Raw genomic sequence first — 19,305 nt, forward strand, 5'->3', positions numbered from 1 at the left:
AGTTATCTTTATTACAATTTTACTGAAATGTATACAAACATAAAGGTAGGTAGAAATCCTTATCCTTTTAGCTCTGTACAACAAGAAAAGCTAAGACAATATACCGATGGGATACAAACAAAGCTACCAAATAAAAAGACTCAAAATAACACAATTAATTTAATGTGATGGATGATGTATGCTGAAATTAAATTGCCACTGCACAATAGTATGGTTATGTATGCTTCAGCATTTAGCCCCCCTCTGGTCTTTTGTCATGAGGCTTATGACAATTACAGCAGTTTGGTCATCCAGGAGACTCAGAATCTGCTGGTAGATTTTTTTAGATATAAAACAATATAATATAGGGGCAGCTGGCTGGCTCAGTGGGTAGAGCGTGTGACTCTTGATCTCAGGGTGGTGAGCTGGAGCTCCATGTTGGGTGTAGAGATTATTTAAAAGTAAAATCTTGGGGTGCCTAGTTGGCTCAGTCATTGGGCATCTGCCTTCGGCTCAAGTCATGATCCCAGGGTCCTAGGATGGAGCCCCATGTCTGGCTCTGCTCAGCGGGACCTGCTTCTCCCACTCCCTGCTGCTCTCCCTGCTTGTACTCTCTCTCTCTCTGTCAAATAAATAAAATCTTTAAAAATTAAAAAAAAAGTAATGTCTTTTAAAAAATAATAATATAAAACGAACCAATTCTGGGTGAGGGCTCACACATCTCAGGTTAGGAAACAACTGATGTCCCAGGAGACATTATCAACTGTGCTGGGCTAGGGCATCCTGTGGGGGTAACAGTCACGTTCTCTTGAGGCTGGAAAGCCCAGAACACACAGAGTGCAGCCCTCTGAGGCCAGACTGTACCCAGATGTTAATGAAATTCACAAGTTCTTCTGAGCAACCACTATGTGCCTGCTGTGTGCCTCCCCATCTTCCTGTCCCAGAGGAATTGCCTGTATAATCGGGAGGAAGAAGACGGTGGCCAGAGTAGACATATATACCAGTCAATGCCTGGAGAGCGATCCAGCCAGTGGGAGCCAGATCTAGACTGTAGCTCATCCCCAGAGCCCACGGTCAAAGCCCTACCACGAGGACTCACCTAGAGTGCTGAGGGTTTAAGGACAGCTCTAAACCTGGGTTTGAATCCCAGATCCACCACAACCTATCTGTGAGACCTGGGGCAAGTTACTTAGCTTCTTTGTACTCTGCTGTCCTCATCTTGTAAATGGACATGAAACCAATCCAAGCTCACACGGACGCTGTAAGGCAATCACGAAAGAGCATGCGTGGAATAAACACTTGTTAATAGTAACTTGGACATTTCACCTAGCTCTGACTCTCAGCGCAACTGGAAGCGAGAGAAGATTTACAGGTTGGGCTCTTTACTTGGAGATCATGGAGTCATCCTGGGCAGGCTATAGAGGATTTGAAACTCTGTGTGACATGTGTATGCATCTGGAAAGAGGACCTTCAGCCTCATCAGATATCCAAAGGCATTGTGACCTAGAAAAATCTTTGCCCACTATCCTAGTGCTAGGAGGGGTGGCAGAGACCCTCAGTGTCTTAGTCAGTTGGAGCGCCTTAACAAAACACCACAGACTGGGTGGCTTAGCCAAGGGACAGTCACTGTCTCGGAGTTCCAGGGGCTCAAGTCCCAGATCAAGGTCTGGCAGGGTTGGTTTCTGGGGAGCACTCTTCCTGGCCTGCAGATGGCCACCTTGTCACTGTGCCCTCATACAGCAGAGAGAACAAGCAAGGTTTGAGTGTCCAGGAGGCCAGATGGCCCCCCAGCCCCTTTGCACCCCTGGAGCCCAGGGTTCTAGACGCAAGGCTCACCAGTCAGAGCCACCCCTACCATTGTCTCTCCCAGTCGCTAGAACCAGGGACCCACAGATTCCTAGGGGTGCTGAGTGCTCTCAAAAGGAGTCCCCGAATCTGAGTGTATACCCCAAGCCCATTCTGAACAAAGATCCTATCTTGCACGTGTATGCATGACTCCCTTTTAACCCGGCAGGTGATGTGGGTATAAAAAAACAAATCTGTTTGGAGGGGCAACGGAACTCAAAATTCAGAGCTGGATTTTGGTCATTGTGTATGTGTGTTTCCTCAGTCAGTTATAGTAAAAGTTCAGAGGTCAAATGGTTTTGTGATATCGATTTTTTTATTTTTTATTTTTTTAGATTTTGTTTATTTATTTGACCGAGAGACAGTGAGAAAGGGAATACAATGAGGGCGAGTGGGAGAAGAAGCAGGCTTCCCGCGGAGCAGGGAGCCCGATGCTCGGCTGGATCCCAGGACCCTGGGATCATGACCTGTGTCGAAGGCAGACGCGCAACAACTGAGCCACCCAGGCACACCGTGTGATATCGATTTAATTCAACCCCACCCATGTTTTTTTTCTTCGAGTCTACCTACGGTGTGCTGGGGACCCAGTGGGGAGTGAGGTCGCTGTGCACCCCCCACCCCCCGCCTCCCAGAATAACAGGAGACTGTTCTCAGAAAGAGGTAGAAACCATTGCTCTAACCCACCAAGTCTGTTTCAGCGTGCCTTCGTCAGTTGTAGGCAGCCTTTTCTGGTTTCCAAGGCTACTGAGGGCTAGGCCTGGGTCCCTACGTCCCCTGTTCCCTGGCCTTTTCTCGGAGCCCTCTGCACAGAAGGCTTGAATCTAGAAGTCCAGAAATTATGAAACGCAGCCTTCCGTACCCTGAGACAGGACCGCCCTGGACATTGTCCCTGATAGACATCCAGCCTCTGCCTGCTTACCTCCAGAGACGGGAGGCTAATTTAGCAAGGAAAACCACTCATATTTAGTCATTAATAAATTTTAATATGTTGTACCCTGAGCTATTGGAGGCAGCCCGCACCCCTCCCCGTCCCCCCAGATTTGTCACACCAAAGGAGGGAAGACTCAGGGTCTTTGTTCCAGGCATGGGCTGCCCACTTGGAACCCTCTGCCCTGCTGCCCCCTCTCCTCCCTTGTGCCCACAGATATGGTATCAGGAAATTGAGCTCTGGTTTGGGGCAAGGTAAGCATGGCTTCTTCCAGCTGCAGAACAGACCTCACCATTGCCCCAGCTTGATGGAGGGAGGATGAGGTGTAGAGCCAGCATCTGTGCCCTCAGCAGGAAAAGGCTCACTGACAGAACTTGCTCTGGAAAAGGAAGGGGAGGGGGGTCTATCTGTGATCATTCAGCCCCAAAATGATGCTCATGATGTTGCCTTTCCAGGCCATTAATTCAAGGGCTCCCTGCCCCATCCCCCATGTTGCTGCCTGCTCTGGGAGATAAGCCCAGTTCTATTTAACCCTATTTATTCTCCCCCAAAGTGGCCTCCATCTCCATTTGCCAGGCGTTTAACCCCTTGGGTACTGAAAGCATCAAAACCAGAAAGGGATCTCATGTTGCGAGAGGGGTGCTCCTCCCAGCTGATCCCAGACTGCAGGATTGATCCAGAAACCCATCCTCCCTTCACTTGGCAGGATTCCTGGGATACCCCTAAGCCCCTCAAGACTGTGGGACCTTGTATGGTCCTGAGAGGAGAGCCCCCGTCCGGACTCCCAGGGTGGGGAGCAGGGGTTCTGTCTGGCATGGGCCAAGAGGAAGGCCGTGGAAACTCTGTCTGTTTTGTGCCCTGCTGGCTGGTGCCTCTGCCTGGCATGTCCTTCTCTGTCTCCCTCTTCCCTCTTCTAGCATGTTTCTTGTTATGTCTCCTTTGCCCCTTTTCCTCCCTTTCTCCCCCTCTTTTCCCCTTCAGTAATCCTATAGGGGTATTCTTGCACTCAGGGTTGCCTGACTATGGGTCTGGGTGTGAATGTGTATGTGTGGTCCATGTCGGGGTGTCTGTCGGTGCGTGTACAACTCTCCATGTCCATGCCTGTCCTGTGCTGCTGTGTGTCTGTCATCTGGGAGACAGTACCTGTACCCACGGGGCTCAACCTAGGGGTTGTCTATCCTGGTTTCTCTGTGTGCCAGGCAGTCTCAGTTCAGATCTTCTGTATGTCCATGTGCTGGCCCATCCTTGACCTGTGTGCACTGCCCAGTGTAAACCTGCCAGTTGTCCTTGAATCTGGGCTCCAGCCCTCGCTTCTTTGTCCACCTGTCAGTTATCTTGTCATTCGCTGTGTGTGAGTGCATGTGTGTTTGTGTGCGTTGTGTTTCAGCGCAGGGGGCCACGTTGCTGCAAATTCCTCTCGAGAGGGTGCCCCTAGAGGAGCTTATCAGGAGAATCTGGAGGCTGATAGCTCCTCTAGAGCACGCCCAGCTCATTACCAGCTAGGCAGGTTGTCCTGTTTGCCTCCTGGGGCTGCCTGCCAGGTCCCCTGCCCTCTGCCCAATTCCTGACCTCCATTCCTTTCCCTGGAAGGGGTGAGGAGGGGGAGGCGAGGCAAAGACAGAAGAGTGCCCATACCAACTCACCCTGGCTTTCACATACATCACGGGTTTTTTCTTGCACACTCGCTTTCCCTGAACAATGAGACATGGCCATTCGATATGGCAGCAGCAACAATGACAGAATAATTGCTACCATGTACCAGGCACTGAGCATTCACAGGTAGGCATTTTATATACAAGACTCACTGGATCCTTCCAAGAACCAAACGAGGCTGTTATTATTATTGTTATTTTCATGTTTCAGTGATGAGGCAGTAGAAGCTAAGAGAAGTTAAGTAAGTAGTCCAATGTTGCACAGCTGGTACACGAGGGAGCAGAATTTTCCAGTAAGGGAAGGCTGCTTGGGAGCTTGCCACCCTGGCCTGGGAAGAGGTATTTGTGGCAATTAGCAGGAAAAGAGTGATACAGACGCTTTTCTCCTCCAACTGCTGACATCTGATGACTGCTAGAGGGATGGGTGTCTGTTTCAAATGTCATCTCTTGACAGCGTGGTGGCCAAACCTGGAACAGCCAGGGAGAGGAGATGGAAGGACAGACAAGGTCATGGAAGGGAAGGCACAGGAGGAGCATCAGGATTCCTGGGGCCTAGCCTGGCTCTACCCTGGACTCCGGGTGACCTTGAGCAGGACATCTCACTGGGTGTGCTTATCTGTGAAAGAAGGGGTGTTTCAGGGATAGCTTAAGCATTGCAGAAAGGATGATTGGACTGAATGCTCTCCAATGTCCCCACAGACCGAAGAATTGTGGTGGATGACCTAGACAAGGACCATCCTCACATTGTCCTGGTGGTTTCCACAATAGTGGGAAGACAGTCCTGTGCACGGTAGGTCAGGGAAGAGGTTTGCTGAATGAATGAATGAATGAATGACCCCATTTCTAACTAATGAAAGACCTTCACAGCCCCCCCCCCCTTGAGTCTTAGACAGCGGCAAACATCAGAACGGGAAAGGAAAGAGAGGGTAAGCATTTTGGATCCTTATAAAATCCACACATAAATCAACAATGACCAACTGATACATATACAGCATTGTTTCACTTGTCAAAGAAGGCATCAGTGGCTGTCTTCAGGTGTGGGTGTGTATGGGCTAGAGGGAGGCAATAGGGACCCCTAGTTTCTGCCCAGATCACCTAGTGTGGAACTAAAGAATTTTGCCAGGAACAGAAAAGGTGGCTTGAGGATTAGGAGGTAAAGATCTTTGTCTGTAGGAGTCTAGGGAGAGGTTTCCTATCTGGAGAAGAGCTTGCGCAAGACTGTGAGGCGCTGAGAGGGGGTGGGGGGGACAAGAAATAGGGGCGGGTCCTGGCAGCTCCAACTGGCTGGTCAGAGCCCTCAGGCCGTCCTACTTGTGCGCTGACTTGAACTAATCTAAAAATACTACAGGGGAGGGGGAGACTGGGGTTCTCATAGAGACAGAGCCTTGAGAGGGGGAGATAGGGGACCCTTTCTTTTCGTTTACTTCAATTTCTCCTTACCCCTGCCCCCACTCTAGTCAGAGTCGCCAGTCCTCCTCCACTTAGGCCAGGTCGCAAAGCTGCTGTTTACTGCTCAGGTTCAAGAGGAGTGCCGGCGGGAGCCCAGCTGGGAACAGTCAGGGACCCATACCGAGCGGTGGACCCTCAGAGAGACACAACCACAAAAGGGCTTACACAAGCAAAAACGCAGGCAACCCACACGGGAACACTTATCCACACAATCCAACACACACAAGCTCGGCGCACGCATAGGCTCAAACGCGCACGAAACCACACATTTACAGAATAAACACGGTTACCAAATCTCACCCTCGGAGTCCGCTCAGATTCGGCCCGTAGCCGTATCTGATACAATATCGGTCTTTGTCTCGGGCTCGCTCTCTTATTCGGCGCGCACACACGCACCCCACTCAACAGAAAAGGTCTAGGTTTTCACCGCCGCGGCGAGCGCACCGCGCACCTCCGCGCCCGGGGCCCGTGGCGAGCCCGGCTTTCCCCCGGGCGGGACTCCGGGTGCGCCCCTCTGCGGCGTGGACATTCGCAGACCCTCCACGAAGCTGTCGAGAGAGATGCCCTCACGAAGTCCTGCCTCCTTCCAGACTCCCAAACGAAAAGAAAGTGAAAGGCCAACCTTTCGTCTCCATTCTGCACACGTTTGGAGAGCAGTCGGTGGCGAGCGAGCCGCAGAATCGCTTTCATCGCGGTGTCCCTGACGAGTTGAGACAGCCCAGTGACCGAGGCCGGGCTGAGCATTCTTGAAAGAGGTCCAGGACGGACACTTCTGCCTCCGAGGGGGGTTTGCGGCCAGTTCTCAGTCTGAATAATGGGTACAGATCGACGCCCAGACGGCCCGCGCCGCCTGAAACAGGTAACTGTCCTGCTGCCTTTCCGGACGTCCAGACCAGTCGTTGGCCAGAGGCTCCTGGACCGGAAAGCTCCCGGCCTCTGGAGGGGGTAGTCGCGGCCGCCAGACCGCGACAATCAGGAGGCTCCGGCCCCCTCCCTCCCTGTGGCGTCGAGGTGGGAAGGGCTAGGATCAGAGCTTAGCGCCTCCCCCAGAAATGCAGCACTGCAGCCCCCACTGCGCCCTCCGAGCCCCCTCCCGTGTGCGCTCCCTCTCGGTGCCATCCGGCAGGCGCCTTTCCCCGGCCCCCATCTCAATTCTCCGGAGTCCCTTCGCGCCCCCGGTCTCTTCTCGCTGCCCTCTTCCCCACCCCCTCCGCCTCCGGGTGTTTCCCCTTCCCCAACGCCCGCCCCCCCCCCCCCGCCTGATTTCGAGGGGCGGGAGCGCCTTGGGCTGCGCACGGGTGGGGGCGCCGCACCAGCCTCGCGTAGCAGCTCTGACGCCGCCGCCGCCGCCGCCGCCCTCCGCAGCCCAGCGCGCGCCCCGCGGCAGCTCCGCAGTGCACTCGCAGCCGCTGCTCCGCCAACCCCGCTGCCCGCCCGCAGGGTGGGCTCCGAGCGAGCCTCAGACGCCAGCCGAGGGGGTCATGAGCCAGAGCGCCCTGGGGCGCCGCGGGGAAAGCAAGCGAAGATAGCGGCCTCGCGCCCCCCTGGCCCTCGCCTCCTTGCCGCGCGTACCCCGCGTCCCCAGCCCCTTCTGTCTTTTCCACGGACCCCGCCGCCGCCATGGCCACCCTTCTTCGCAGCAAGCTGTCCAACGTGGCCACATCCGTGTCCAACAAGTCCCAGGCCAAGGTGAGCGGCATGTTCGCCAGGATGGGTTTTCAAGCGGCCACCGACGAGGAAGCAGTGGGTTTTGCTCACTGTGACGACCTCGACTTTGAGCACCGTCAGGGCCTGCAGATGGACATCCTGAAAACCGAGGGTGAGCCCTGTGGGGACGAGGGCGCCGAACCACCCGTCGAGGGAGACATCCATTACCAGCGCGGCGGTGGCGCGCCCCTGCCGCCCTCCGGCTCCAAAGACCAGAATCTGGGGGCTGGTGGAGAATTCGGGGGCCACGACAAACCCAAGATCACCGCGTGGGAGGCGGGCTGGAACGTGACCAACGCTATCCAGGTGAGCTCGGGATTCCCTGCTCTGTCTGCCCCCACCCTCCTCCTCCTCCCGCACTGGAAGCATCAGGCTCTACCACCCCCCCCCCCCCCCCCGTCCAGGTCCTCCCCAGATCCTCCCCCCCAACCCCGCCCGCGATCTCTGCTGAGAGATGCCCTTCCGTACCCAGGATCTCACCTTCCCCCACTCCTCCCAGCCCCGAGGAAGTGTGCTGGGGGGGGGGGGGTGCGTCTACAACACTACAAGCGGTGTCTCCCGCCCAGATCCGCACTCCCTCCCGAGGCTCCAGGCGCCTGACTGTTAGGCTGAGGTTTGGTCCCGGTCACTTGCCCTAAGACCTTGCAAACGGGAACCGGGAGGAGGGAAGCAGGGAGGGGAGAGGGAGAAAGAAAATCAGGATTGGAGGGAACAGTGTCTCCTGGGACTCCGGAATGGATTTACAGCTGCATGTTCAGGAGGAAAGGAGAGAGGGAAATTGCTGAGCTGGGAGTCCTCTCCCTTGACACAGGCACAGACGCACTTGCTCATGCTCATATCCCCCTCCCCCACGAACAAATGTCCGTCCAGGTGCACACGACATGCATCTATATATAGACCACAAGATTATCCTCAAACGTACCTTCACACCCCCCCACACACAAGCGCATACCTGTACATACCAGACACACACGAACCTTGAACATACACCTGCACACAAGCACAGATTCATGCAAACAGGATCTAGCCCACTTTCCCAAGTGCAGCCCTACTAGGGACATGCAGGTGTATACAAACATAAGCACATACGTGATGTACCAATTACCACAATTAGTTTATGGTACCTCCGTGCTCCCTGTGCACAGACTCACCCTTTTCGCCCGAAATCCCGGCTACGCCGCAAAGAGGCGACCGGCTTCTCCGCGTGTGACCCTGGAGAAGCCTCCTCCGGTTGCTCCAAACAGCCCCTGGTCTCCAGGCCAGCCACCCCTTCACCCTACTCGCAACGCCCCGCTCCCCACCAGGCGGCGCCGGACTCCGCCGGGAGCGGGTTTGGAGTCTGCACAACGACCCTAGGAGCTGGCGAAGGCGGGCCGGCGGCGGCATGAGGGGAGGAGGAGGACCCAGCCCAAGGAACCCCCAGGCCCTGTGGCTTGGTCCCCCAGGTGTCCCCGGAGCCCGCCTTCGTTGGGGCGCACAACAGGGATCTCCCGGGAGCGGAAGGCCTAGGAGGGTTTGCTTTGGGGACCCAGGCCGGGCAGGGCACTGCGCACTAAGTGGTCCGACCCGAGGCGCCTCCCGCTCCCGGGCCCTGCGAGGCGGCTGTGCGGAACCACGGGCAAGTGACCGCGGCCACCTCCTTGCCACCCGCGCCTTCGCCGGGGGCGTCTTTGAAGACCCCCGTTCCGTAGGCCCGGAGGGAGGCCAGGGAGGAAACCTGGAGGCCAGGAAGCCGCGGGAACCCTGGATTTCGTTAGCTTTTCTTCCCTTTGTAGAGTCTAAACCCTCCTTCCACGGTCCGCCCGCCGAGTCCGCAGCTTGACTCCTTGATTTAGATTCAAAGCGACTCGTGTTCCACCCCTTCTCCCCCGGGGCCCCTTATCCTGCTTGTCTCTACCACTCTCAGCCCCTTCCTTAGGCCCCAGCCTCTCCCACCTTACCGAGGCCTTGCCCTAGGACTCCCACTCCTCGCGCCTCTGGCCTCACTTCCCCGAAGCCTTGGCGAGCATCCTCACATACCCGCCGTTCTTGCCTCCCTCTGCTTCGGGTTCGCGCACCCCCAGCCCCTCTTCCGTCCTACCCTAGCTCTCTCCCCTCCCACTGCCGCTTTCGTGTTCCCTTCTCCAGTCGGCCATAGGCCCTCATTAGCTTCCCGGTACCTCATTCCAGCCCCACCTTAAATCCCGCGCCCCTTCTTCTTAATGGCTCAGGCCCAGCTCTACCGCTCTAGCCCCTTCTCCATATACCAGGCCCTCTTTGCAGCTTGACCCCACACTCAGCCTCCTCCGCACCTCCCAGCCGCAGGCACACCTTTCCCTTTCAGCTGCGGCCTTGAACACCTCCCTCTCCATCTCTGACTCGACTCCCAGGCTTCTCCTATTAGGCCTCGGTGCACCCCCATTCCAGCCTACTCTTAACCTCTCCTCCCCGCGGCTTAAGTCCAGATGTCTCTCCCCTTAGCGCCCCCTTGCGGCTACAGCCTTAAGCCACGCCCCCAGGTCCCCTCCGGCAAGGCTGGGGTCGCTGAGCACCCGGGTCTCGCCGCCTTTCCGCTCCGCAGGGCATGTTCGTGCTGGGCCTGCCCTACGCCATCCTGCACGGCGGCTACCTGGGCTTGTTCCTCATCATCTTCGCCGCCGTGGTGTGCTGCTACACCGGCAAGATCCTCATCGCCTGCCTGTACGAGGAGAACGAGGACGGCGAGGTGGTGCGGGTCCGGGACTCGTACGTAGCCATAGCCAACGCGTGCTGCGCCCCGCGCTTCCCCACGCTGGGAGGCCGCGTGGTGAACGTAGCGCAGATCATCGAGCTGGTGATGACTTGCATCCTGTACGTTGTGGTCAGCGGCAACCTCATGTACAACAGCTTCCCAGGGCTGCCCGTGTCGCAGAAGTCCTGGTCCATCATCGCCACCGCCGTGCTGCTGCCCTGCGCCTTCCTTAAGAACCTCAAGGCGGTGTCCAAGTTCAGCCTGCTGTGCACTTTGGCTCACTTCGTCATCAACATCCTGGTCATCGCCTACTGCCTCTCGCGGGCACGCGACTGGGCCTGGGAGAAGGTCAAGTTCTACATCGATGTCAAGAAGTTTCCCATCTCCATCGGCATCATCGTGTTCAGCTACACGTCCCAGATCTTCCTGCCTTCGCTGGAGGGCAACATGCAGCAGCCCAGCGAGTTCCACTGCATGATGAACTGGACACACATCGCCGCCTGCGTGCTCAAAGGCCTCTTCGCGCTGGTCGCCTACCTCACCTGGGCCGACGAGACCAAGGAAGTCATCACGGATAACCTGCCTGGCTCCATCCGTGCCGTGGTGAACATCTTCCTGGTGGCCAAAGCGCTGTTGTCCTACCCGCTGCCCTTCTTCGCTGCTGTCGAGGTGCTGGAGAAGTCGCTCTTCCAGGAAGGCAGCCGCGCCTTCTTCCCCGCCTGCTACGGCGGCGACGGGCGCCTCAAATCGTGGGGGCTGACGCTGCGCTGTGCGCTCGTGGTCTTCACGCTGCTCATGGCCATCTACGTGCCGCACTTCGCGCTGCTTATGGGTCTCACCGGCAGTCTCACGGGCGCCGGGCTCTGCTTCCTGCTGCCCAGCCTCTTCCACCTGCGCCTGCTCTGGCGCAAGCTGCTGTGGCACCAAGTCTTCTTCGATGTCGCCATCTTTGTCATCGGTGGCATCTGCAGTGTGTCCGGCTTCGTGCACTCGCTGGAGGGCCTCATCGAGGCCTACCGAACCAACGCGGAGGACTAGGGCGCCCGGGCTCCGGTTCTCCCGCGCTCTTCCCACCCTCCCCTCCCACCCCCACCAGCCCTGTGCGCCCTGCCGCCGCGCTTGGGAAGCCGAGCTTTAAACAACATCTCTGGTTCCTAGTTTCTGATTATCGGGGATGGGGGGGGGGGTGGGAGGGGATAGGAATCCACAATCCATCGCGTCTGCGTTTCTGTTGTCCTTTCCTTTCCACAACACCCTAGTTTCTGGGGGAGGCCGGGGCGAATTTGTGGGCCAGGCTCTCTGTCCTTCCCGCGGGGACCCCGACTCTTCGGTCCCTGACACCGAAGCGGGTAGGGAAGGGAGGGAGAGGGGTCGCAGCTCGCAGGCGCAGAAACTTGACCTTGGGGGGACATTTCACAGCCATCCAGTGCTCGGAATCTGCAGCGTCCAGCCATTTCCAGCAAGAGCGCTTCCCATTCCAGAGACATTTCAACCCTGCGGAGGGAAAGGCTGGCCGGGAAATCCGTTTCGGGTGGTCAATTTCCTTCGGCGAAGCAGGGAGGCGAGAAGCCGAGGCAGGGCCGGCTTGCCTGCTGGTTTTCAGGAATCCAAACTCATCTTGTGCAATTTATCAGGTTGTGGAACTGTTCTACTGTGCGTGTGGTGTGCTCGTGGTGAATAAGATGAAATGTATATCAGAAAAAAAAAAATCTATCTCTAATTTAGAGTGCGGTACATAATTATATCCGCAAATAAAGAAGAAACAAAGGCGCTCCGGCGTTGCGTCGGTTCTGCATTTTTGCGCTGCGGGAGATCCCAAAGCCCTGGACCGCGGGGGAGCTGGCTCTGGCCAGGCTGGGTGAAGCAGGTGTGGGTGGAGGAGCGCCTGTCATTAAAGGGTTCTGGGAGAGCCTGGCAGAGTGAGGAGGATGGTCTTCACTAAGAGGAAGCTCTCCGGGTGTTTGTGGGAGGCAGGGGAAGGAGCATGAGGTGCTCCCAGCGGTTTCAGTGTGGTCTCAGCGGTGCAGCCACCAGCACAAGATTTGTTCTGAATCCCTCCTGGGGGTTGGATCTGTCTGAGAATTCAGGGGACTCTCTCAACCTCCAGTCCCCAGGGTGAGGGGAGAGACAATTAACAAGGACATGCAGAAATCTACACTTGGCTGTGGACTTTAAAGAGAACTATAAGGGAAATCAGCAGCAGATTGTTTTATTTCCCTGGGCTCCCAGGGCCAGGGGCCAACCTGGCCTCCCCCCAGGGGTGGGGGAACCCTGTTCAAGTCCAACCAAGCTGAGGTTTACACAGCCACAGTGAAGAAATTTGGCTGTTTAGAATCAACAGTCTGAGTAGTTTAGGTTGCAATCTTCCCTCTTCTTGAGCAGCCTGTTTGAGATTTTTTTTAACTACCTAGAGGATCCAGTCCTTTTTTTGGTCTGCATCCTGACTTCAGGGCGTCAGTCCCAGACCCTTTGGAGAGGGTCATAGTTAGACTCAATAGATGGGGTCAAGGGGCACCTGGGTGGCTCAGTGGGTTAAGCCTCTGCCTTCAGCTCAGGTATGATCTCGGGGTCCTGGGATAGAGCCCCACATCAGGCTCTCTGCTCAGCAGGGAGCCTGCTTCCTCCTCTCTCTCTTCCTGCCTCTCTGCCTACTTGTGATCTCTGTCAAATAAATAAATAAATAAAAATCTTAAAAAAAAAAAAAAAAAGATGGGGTTAAGGAATGCAGGAAGGCTGGGCCATTCCTAGGGTCCTCAAGGTGAGAGAAGCTATGTGGGAGGTTTTTGGTCCCCACCACCAAGGCAGAGGACTAGTTTGGAATGATTTCTCTAGATGTGATCTGTGCACGAGGAAGAACTGTGAGAATGCCTAAGAACAATGTCCATTTTCCCAACCTCCCTGCAACAGCTGTGTGTTCGCATGTGTAGGAGATATAAAGATCTGCCTGTGGGGTTGGGGGAAGGCTATATCTGTGTCTTGTGAGAGCCTTGATGAATGTGTGTGATGTGTGTGTGTGTGTGCAGAGCATCCACACTGGCCTGCCTGCGACAAAGGTGACCTTTCTCCACCTGATTCTGCAGCCTTGAAGTGGAGAGGGGGTAAGATCCAGTCCTGTCTGCTGTCCGAGGTTCTGACGATTTAATCGGGTCATTTGAGATGTCCAGCAGTCAAATGCCTGATTCCCCATTGTTACTATTGTCTGTTATCCAGGATCCAGACCTGGCCAGAGAATCCTCAGTTTCCAGCTTCCCTAGGCTTTCTGATGTCTCCTAGACCTGGAAGCTGACCCTCCTCCCTGCCCTGCCTGCCACTTCTCGGGGGCCAGTGCACAGACCCTGGGATGTGCTGAGTCTCAGGGCAGTCAGTAGTCTTTAGAAAAAGCCACGGCCGCAGTGGAAGGCAAAATGGGAGCGTCATGTGCACCAGCTCCATCCTTCTCGTCTTTAGAAGGACAAATAAGACAGTAGGAAGGTTCTGGACACAGTGGCTGCCCCCTCCATGGACTTGCCTAGATCCATGCCCCTGCGTTCTGCTCCCAGCTTTGTGCTCAGCTTGCAGGAGCCCTGGTCACCCTACGCGAGTCCCGAGGCTGGCAGGGCAGGAGAGCCAGCCTCCTAGGTGCACCCTCCTGGGTGCCAGACTCACATTCAGGTTGCCAGGAGAAATAGGGAGCAAGTAGTTGGGACCGATGGCCACATCCCTGCCCCCAACACAGCAATGTGTGTGGGTGGAAGTTGAAATAAAGGACTCCAGCTGTGCTTCGGTCCCGCAAGTTGGGCACTGTCTGCTGAGGGAGACAGTGTCTGAGTCTGAGTCTGAGTCTGAGGCTTGGCCTAATGAATCCTCAGTAGGGGGTCGAATTGAGAAGGGGGTGAGAGGAATCCCCCTCTGCCCACTCCCCCCCCCCCACCAGTACCCGCCAGTACCCCCACCGTCAGTATCCACCAGTTCTTAGCCTGGATCCTGATGAACAGCCCCCCGGTACCCCCCACCCCTGCCCAGTCGTGGACTCTAAGGGTCGGTGTACCTGCCTAAAGGAAGGCCTTGGGCCCCTGGCCTGGAACCAAGACCCTTGTCCCCAGAGAAACCCAGGAGTCACTGCCCCCTGGTCCAGAGATGGCCCTGCCTCGCCCCCCAGCGGTGAGAATGCAAGCTGCCAGCCCTCAAAGAAAGCTCTCCACTTTTAGAATTTGGGTAAGCTCTTGCCTGCAGAGGCCAGTTTTCTAAATTCTTCTCCCCTCTCCACCATCCCCACCCCACACACTCAGATGATAATCACTCTTTATCTCTAGTGCTTTATTTTCATGTCCTCTGTACTTCAAAATGGGCTTTTGATCATTTTCCCCTCAAATATAGAAGGATGCTCTGTTATGGAACACGTTTCATTAAATGACATGTCTTATCCCAGGGACTGATCTGTTCCTGCCTTAGGGACTTGGGAGGAAGGGAGCCAACCGGGCTCATAGGGACCAGTCAGGAATTTGAGAGGATCCTTGATGTTTTGTTGTTGGGAATGAAGGATCTCAAGGGCAAGGGCCAGAGAGAGGCTTCAGTCAAAGAGGGGACAGACCAGCTAGAGGGCTTAGTCCTCACTGCCAGGGAGGATGTGATAGGAAACCCAGACCTGGATATCCAGGAATTCAGAAGGAGCTGGTTTAACCCCAGAGAGCCAACCTTGGGTGTCCTTCTCACTGCTTTTATTTTTTTCCTTTTCAACATTGTGAAAAACTTCAAGGATACAGAAAAGGTAAAAGAATTCTACACTGACAGCCCACATGCCCACCACCTAGACTGAATGATTAACACCTTTATAATGCTGAAATAGCCATCCCATACCTATCCGTTTATCTATCTAGCAATTTAAAAAAAAAAAAAAACCACATTTCAAAGTTGCAGACATCAGTGTGTGTCCCTATTGCTGAAGCAGGCAGGATCAGTAACAGTGATGTTCAGAGAGCACAGGACCGGTAGCAGCACAGCGCTCAGCCATGCTGAGTCTGAAGCAAAAGACAGTATCGGTAATGATCCAGTCTTGAGTTCAAATTTTATTATTTTGTTCATGTCATTTTGAACATTATAGTTCAGTTTTGAATTTTGATCTTGAAAAGTTTAGTTTAAAAGTTAAAAAAGTTTAGTTTTAGTTTAGTTTAAACTTTGAGTTTAAAAGTTAAGATGGTTTATTAACTATCTTATTGAATTTTTTGCACCTTCTTAAATTTTGTTCTCTGAGCAAATGCTAATCTCAGTGAGGTAGGGGCTTGGGAGATGAGCTCTGCTTCCTAGAGGTTTGGATTGAGTCTGGTCAAGGGCCTGGCTGCGACTGATCCCGCAGTGATGTTGTGGTTGCCATCTCTGCCAGTCGTGAGGGCCAGGAAGGATGAGGACAGAAGAGGCCTCTAGCCAGAAACACCCAGCAGGATGGTCCAGCAGTGCTGAGGGCCAAGCTCGAGGTAAGTTGGGGGTGCGGGTGGGGGGGAGATTTAGACTTCCAGCAACTCCCAACAAAACTCTGTGGGTGGGATGAAAACAGAGTATACAGATGTTTTTAGTTATGATAAGGTCATACTGAAGTGGGATGGGCCCTTAATCCGATATGACTGGTGTCCTTGTAAGAGGAGGAAAAGAGATACACACAGAGGGAGAATGTCATGGGGCAGTGGCAGCAAAGAGGGGAGTGATGTGTGCACAAGCCGAGGACTACAAGCAGCACCAAAATAGAAGATAAAGGCATGAGACAGATTTTCCCTTGGAGTCTTCAGAGAGAGCATGGCTCTGCCAACACCTTGAATTGGGACTTCTGGCATCCAGAACTACGAGAGAACAAATTTCTGTTGTTTACAGCCATTCCAGCTAGTGGTACGTTATTAAACTAGCCCTAGGAAACTAACACAGTAGGCTTCTGATCATTTTCTTCTAGTCATTGCCATGGGCAAATAATCATAGCCATAGATTTTTTTTTTCATTAGACATTCTTGTTTTATTTTTTTTAATTTAAAATTTTTTTAAATTTTTAATTAACATATAATGTATTATTAGCCCCAGTAGTACAGGTCTGTGAATTGCCAGGTTTACACACTTCATAGCACTCACCATAGCACATACCTTCCCCAATGTTCATCTTCTTTTTTTTTCTCTTTCTTTTTATTTTTTATAAACATATAATATATTTTTATCCCCAGGGGTACAAGTCTGTGAATCGCCAGGTTTACACACTTCACAGCACTCACAATAGCACATACCCTCCCCAATGTCCAAAACCCCACCTCCCTTCTCCCAACCACCCCCCCCCCCAGTAACCCTCAGTTTGTTTTGTGAGATTAAAAGTCTCTTATGGTTTGTCTCCCTCCCAATCCCATCTTGTTTCATTTATTCCCTCACTACCTCCCAAACCCCCCACATTGCCTTTCAACTTCCTCATATCAGGAAGATCATATGATAATTGTCTTTCTCTGATTAACTTATTTTACAAAGCATAATACCCTCTAGTTCCATCCACGTCATCGCAAATGGCAAGATTTCATTTCTTTTGGTGGCTGTATAGTGTTCCATTGAACATATATACCACATCTTCTTTATCCATTTATCTGTTTATAGACATCTAGGTTCTTTCCATAGTGGACATTGTTGTACCCAACTTTTCATGTCCGAGAGACCACCAAGGATCCAACACTGTTGCAATCACACGAGGGTTTATACGACAAGCTTAAGCTTGGGCCCAAGTATACACAACACGGCGGAGTAGGGACTTGGACCCCAAGCTTAGTTAAGGCAGGGGTATTTATGGGTTCCTATTACTAAATCAGGGTAGGGATTCCTGTTACTAAAGCAGGGTGGGGGTCTCTGGAACCAAAGCAGGGTGGAGGTCCTTAGAACTAAAGTAAAGTAGAGGGAAGTTCAGCCCTTGGGCATGGGGTCTGAGATGGCTGCTGGAGCTAAGATATCTGTACTTACGCTAAGGCTAAACCTGAGGTGGGATGGCCTTAATTTTTCTCAGCCTCCACAGACATTACAGCCATAGATTTTTGACTAGTGCTCCCATCCAAGTACTAACCAGGCCCGACCCTGCTTAGCTTCCGAGATCAGACGAGATCGGGCGCGTTCAGGGTGGTATGGCCGTAGACAGATTTTTGACTAGTGCTATGTTGTGCAACAGAGTAGCCACTAGCTACCTATGGTTATTTAAAATTTAAATGTAGAGTTAAGGGGCGCCTGGGTGGCTCAGTGTGTTAAGCCACTGCCTTCGGCTCAGGTCATGATCTCAGGGTCCTGGGATCGAGTCCCACATGGGGCTCTCTGCTCAGCAGGGAGCCTGCTTCCCTTCCTCTCTCTCTGCCTGCCTCTCTGCCTACTTGTGATCTCTCTCTGTCAAATAAATAAATAAATAAAATCTTAAAAAAAAAATGTAGAGTTAAAATTAAAAAAAAGAAAAAAATCAGTTCCTCACAGTTGCACCACTCACATGTGGCTCATGTGAGACTGTAGGACATTTCCATCATGGCCAGAAAGTAGTATTGGACCGCATGGGTCTAGTGTAGCTGTCAGTGTTCTCCCGCAATAATGCTGCATGGTAACCCAGAATTTCAGAGGATGATAAGAACATTTGTGTTGTTGCTGTTCATGGGTCCACAGAGCAGGTCAGCTTTAGGCTTCAGGTCAGAGCTGGACTTGGCTCCAGGTTGCAGTTTGATTTCCGGTCTGTTCCAGGGGTCTTCCATCCTCTTTAGACTCAGGGTATGTTCTTCTCATGACTGACAGTAGGAGTGCAAGAGGGCAGGCTAAACCACAAAGAACATTTAAAGCCTCTGTTCAGATGACATTTGATTATCCTTGGCTAAACGCAAGCCACATGACCAAGCCCAGTACCAACCCATAGTGAGGCCCTACAAAGTTACATGACAGATGGTTTGGATTCTAATTCTATTTTAATATGGGCGTGAAGAACTGGGATCAAGAATCCAGTCTACCTTACTTATACGTAGTGTTGTTTTTTTTTTTCCTGAAAAGGTAATTCATTCACATGGCTAAAGATGTGTTAAAGTATGCAGTGAAAAACTTTCCCACACCTGATCCTCCCACCTTGGCTCCTCCCTTTACGAGTTAACTCACATTGGTTTCCTCTCTATCTGTATGAAAATACAAGCAAAACCATATGTATTTGTCCCCTCTCATAAAGGGAGTTCACTGTACCCTGTACTGCCTTCACTTATTTCTTTTTTTTATTTTTAAAAAATATTTTATTTATTGGGACGTCTGGGTGGCTCAGTTGGTTAAGCAGCTGCCTTCAGCTCAGGTCACGATCCCAGCGTCCTGGGATCGAGTCCCACATCGGGCTCCTTGCTCCGCAGGGAGCCTGCTTCTCCCTCTGACTCTGCCTTCCACTCTGTCTGCCTATGCTCGCTCTTGCTAGCTCTCTCTCTGACAAATAAATAAATAAAATCTTTAAAAAAAATATTGTATTTATTTGACACACAGAGAGAGATCACAAATAGACAGAGAGGCAGGCAGAGAGAGAGGGGGCAACAAGCTCCCTGCTGAGCACAGAGCCTGAGGCAGGGCTGGGTCCGCAGGACCCTGAGATCACGACCTGAGCCAAAGGCAGAGGCTTAACCCACTGAGCAGCACAGGTGCCCCCACTTCTTTCTTTTAAAAAGAAATCTTGACTATGTGTCCATGTTAGCACACATAGGTATAACTCTTAAACTTACATTCACTTACATTTATAGTTCTCTGTCTTCTGCTTATTCCTGCGTTCACAGATCAAGGATGGGTATTTTCAGATACCTGAGACAATGGGTTTGTGTTGGAAAGCAGCGCCCTTAATCTGATTTTGCCACTAGGCTCTAGGTTCTCAATCTGGCCTAGAGGGGTTTCAGAGATTTTGAGAAAGGTTTAAGGTCTTATCTTTTGCTAAAAAGTGTTTATTCAGAGCCATTTTTTTTGAAAGATTTTATTTATTTACTTGACAGAGATCACAAGTAGGCAGAGAGAAAGGAAGGGAAGCAGGCTCCCCACTCAGCAGAGAGCCTGATGCAGGG

General features: G+C 53.0%; 1 protein-coding gene across 1 annotated transcript; it reads left to right on the forward strand.

Annotated features, from left to right (window-relative positions):
* The first annotated feature begins 7,216 nt into the window (after positions 1-7,216).
* SLC32A1 (solute carrier family 32 member 1) lies at positions 7,217-12,058 on the forward strand. The gene is made up of 2 exons (XM_082746330.1): positions 7,217-7,866; positions 10,121-12,058. Exons 1-2 carry the CDS (start codon positions 7,474-7,476, stop codon positions 11,306-11,308), a joined length of 1,581 nt encoding a protein of 526 aa, XP_082602456.1. The 5' UTR covers positions 7,217-7,473; the 3' UTR covers positions 11,309-12,058.
* Positions 12,059-19,305: the final 7,247 nt, after the last annotated feature.

Source organism: Mustela nivalis, assembly GCF_964662115.1.
Source record: "Mustela nivalis genome assembly, chromosome: 8".
Taxonomy (NCBI): Eukaryota; Metazoa; Chordata; class Mammalia; order Carnivora; family Mustelidae; genus Mustela; species Mustela nivalis.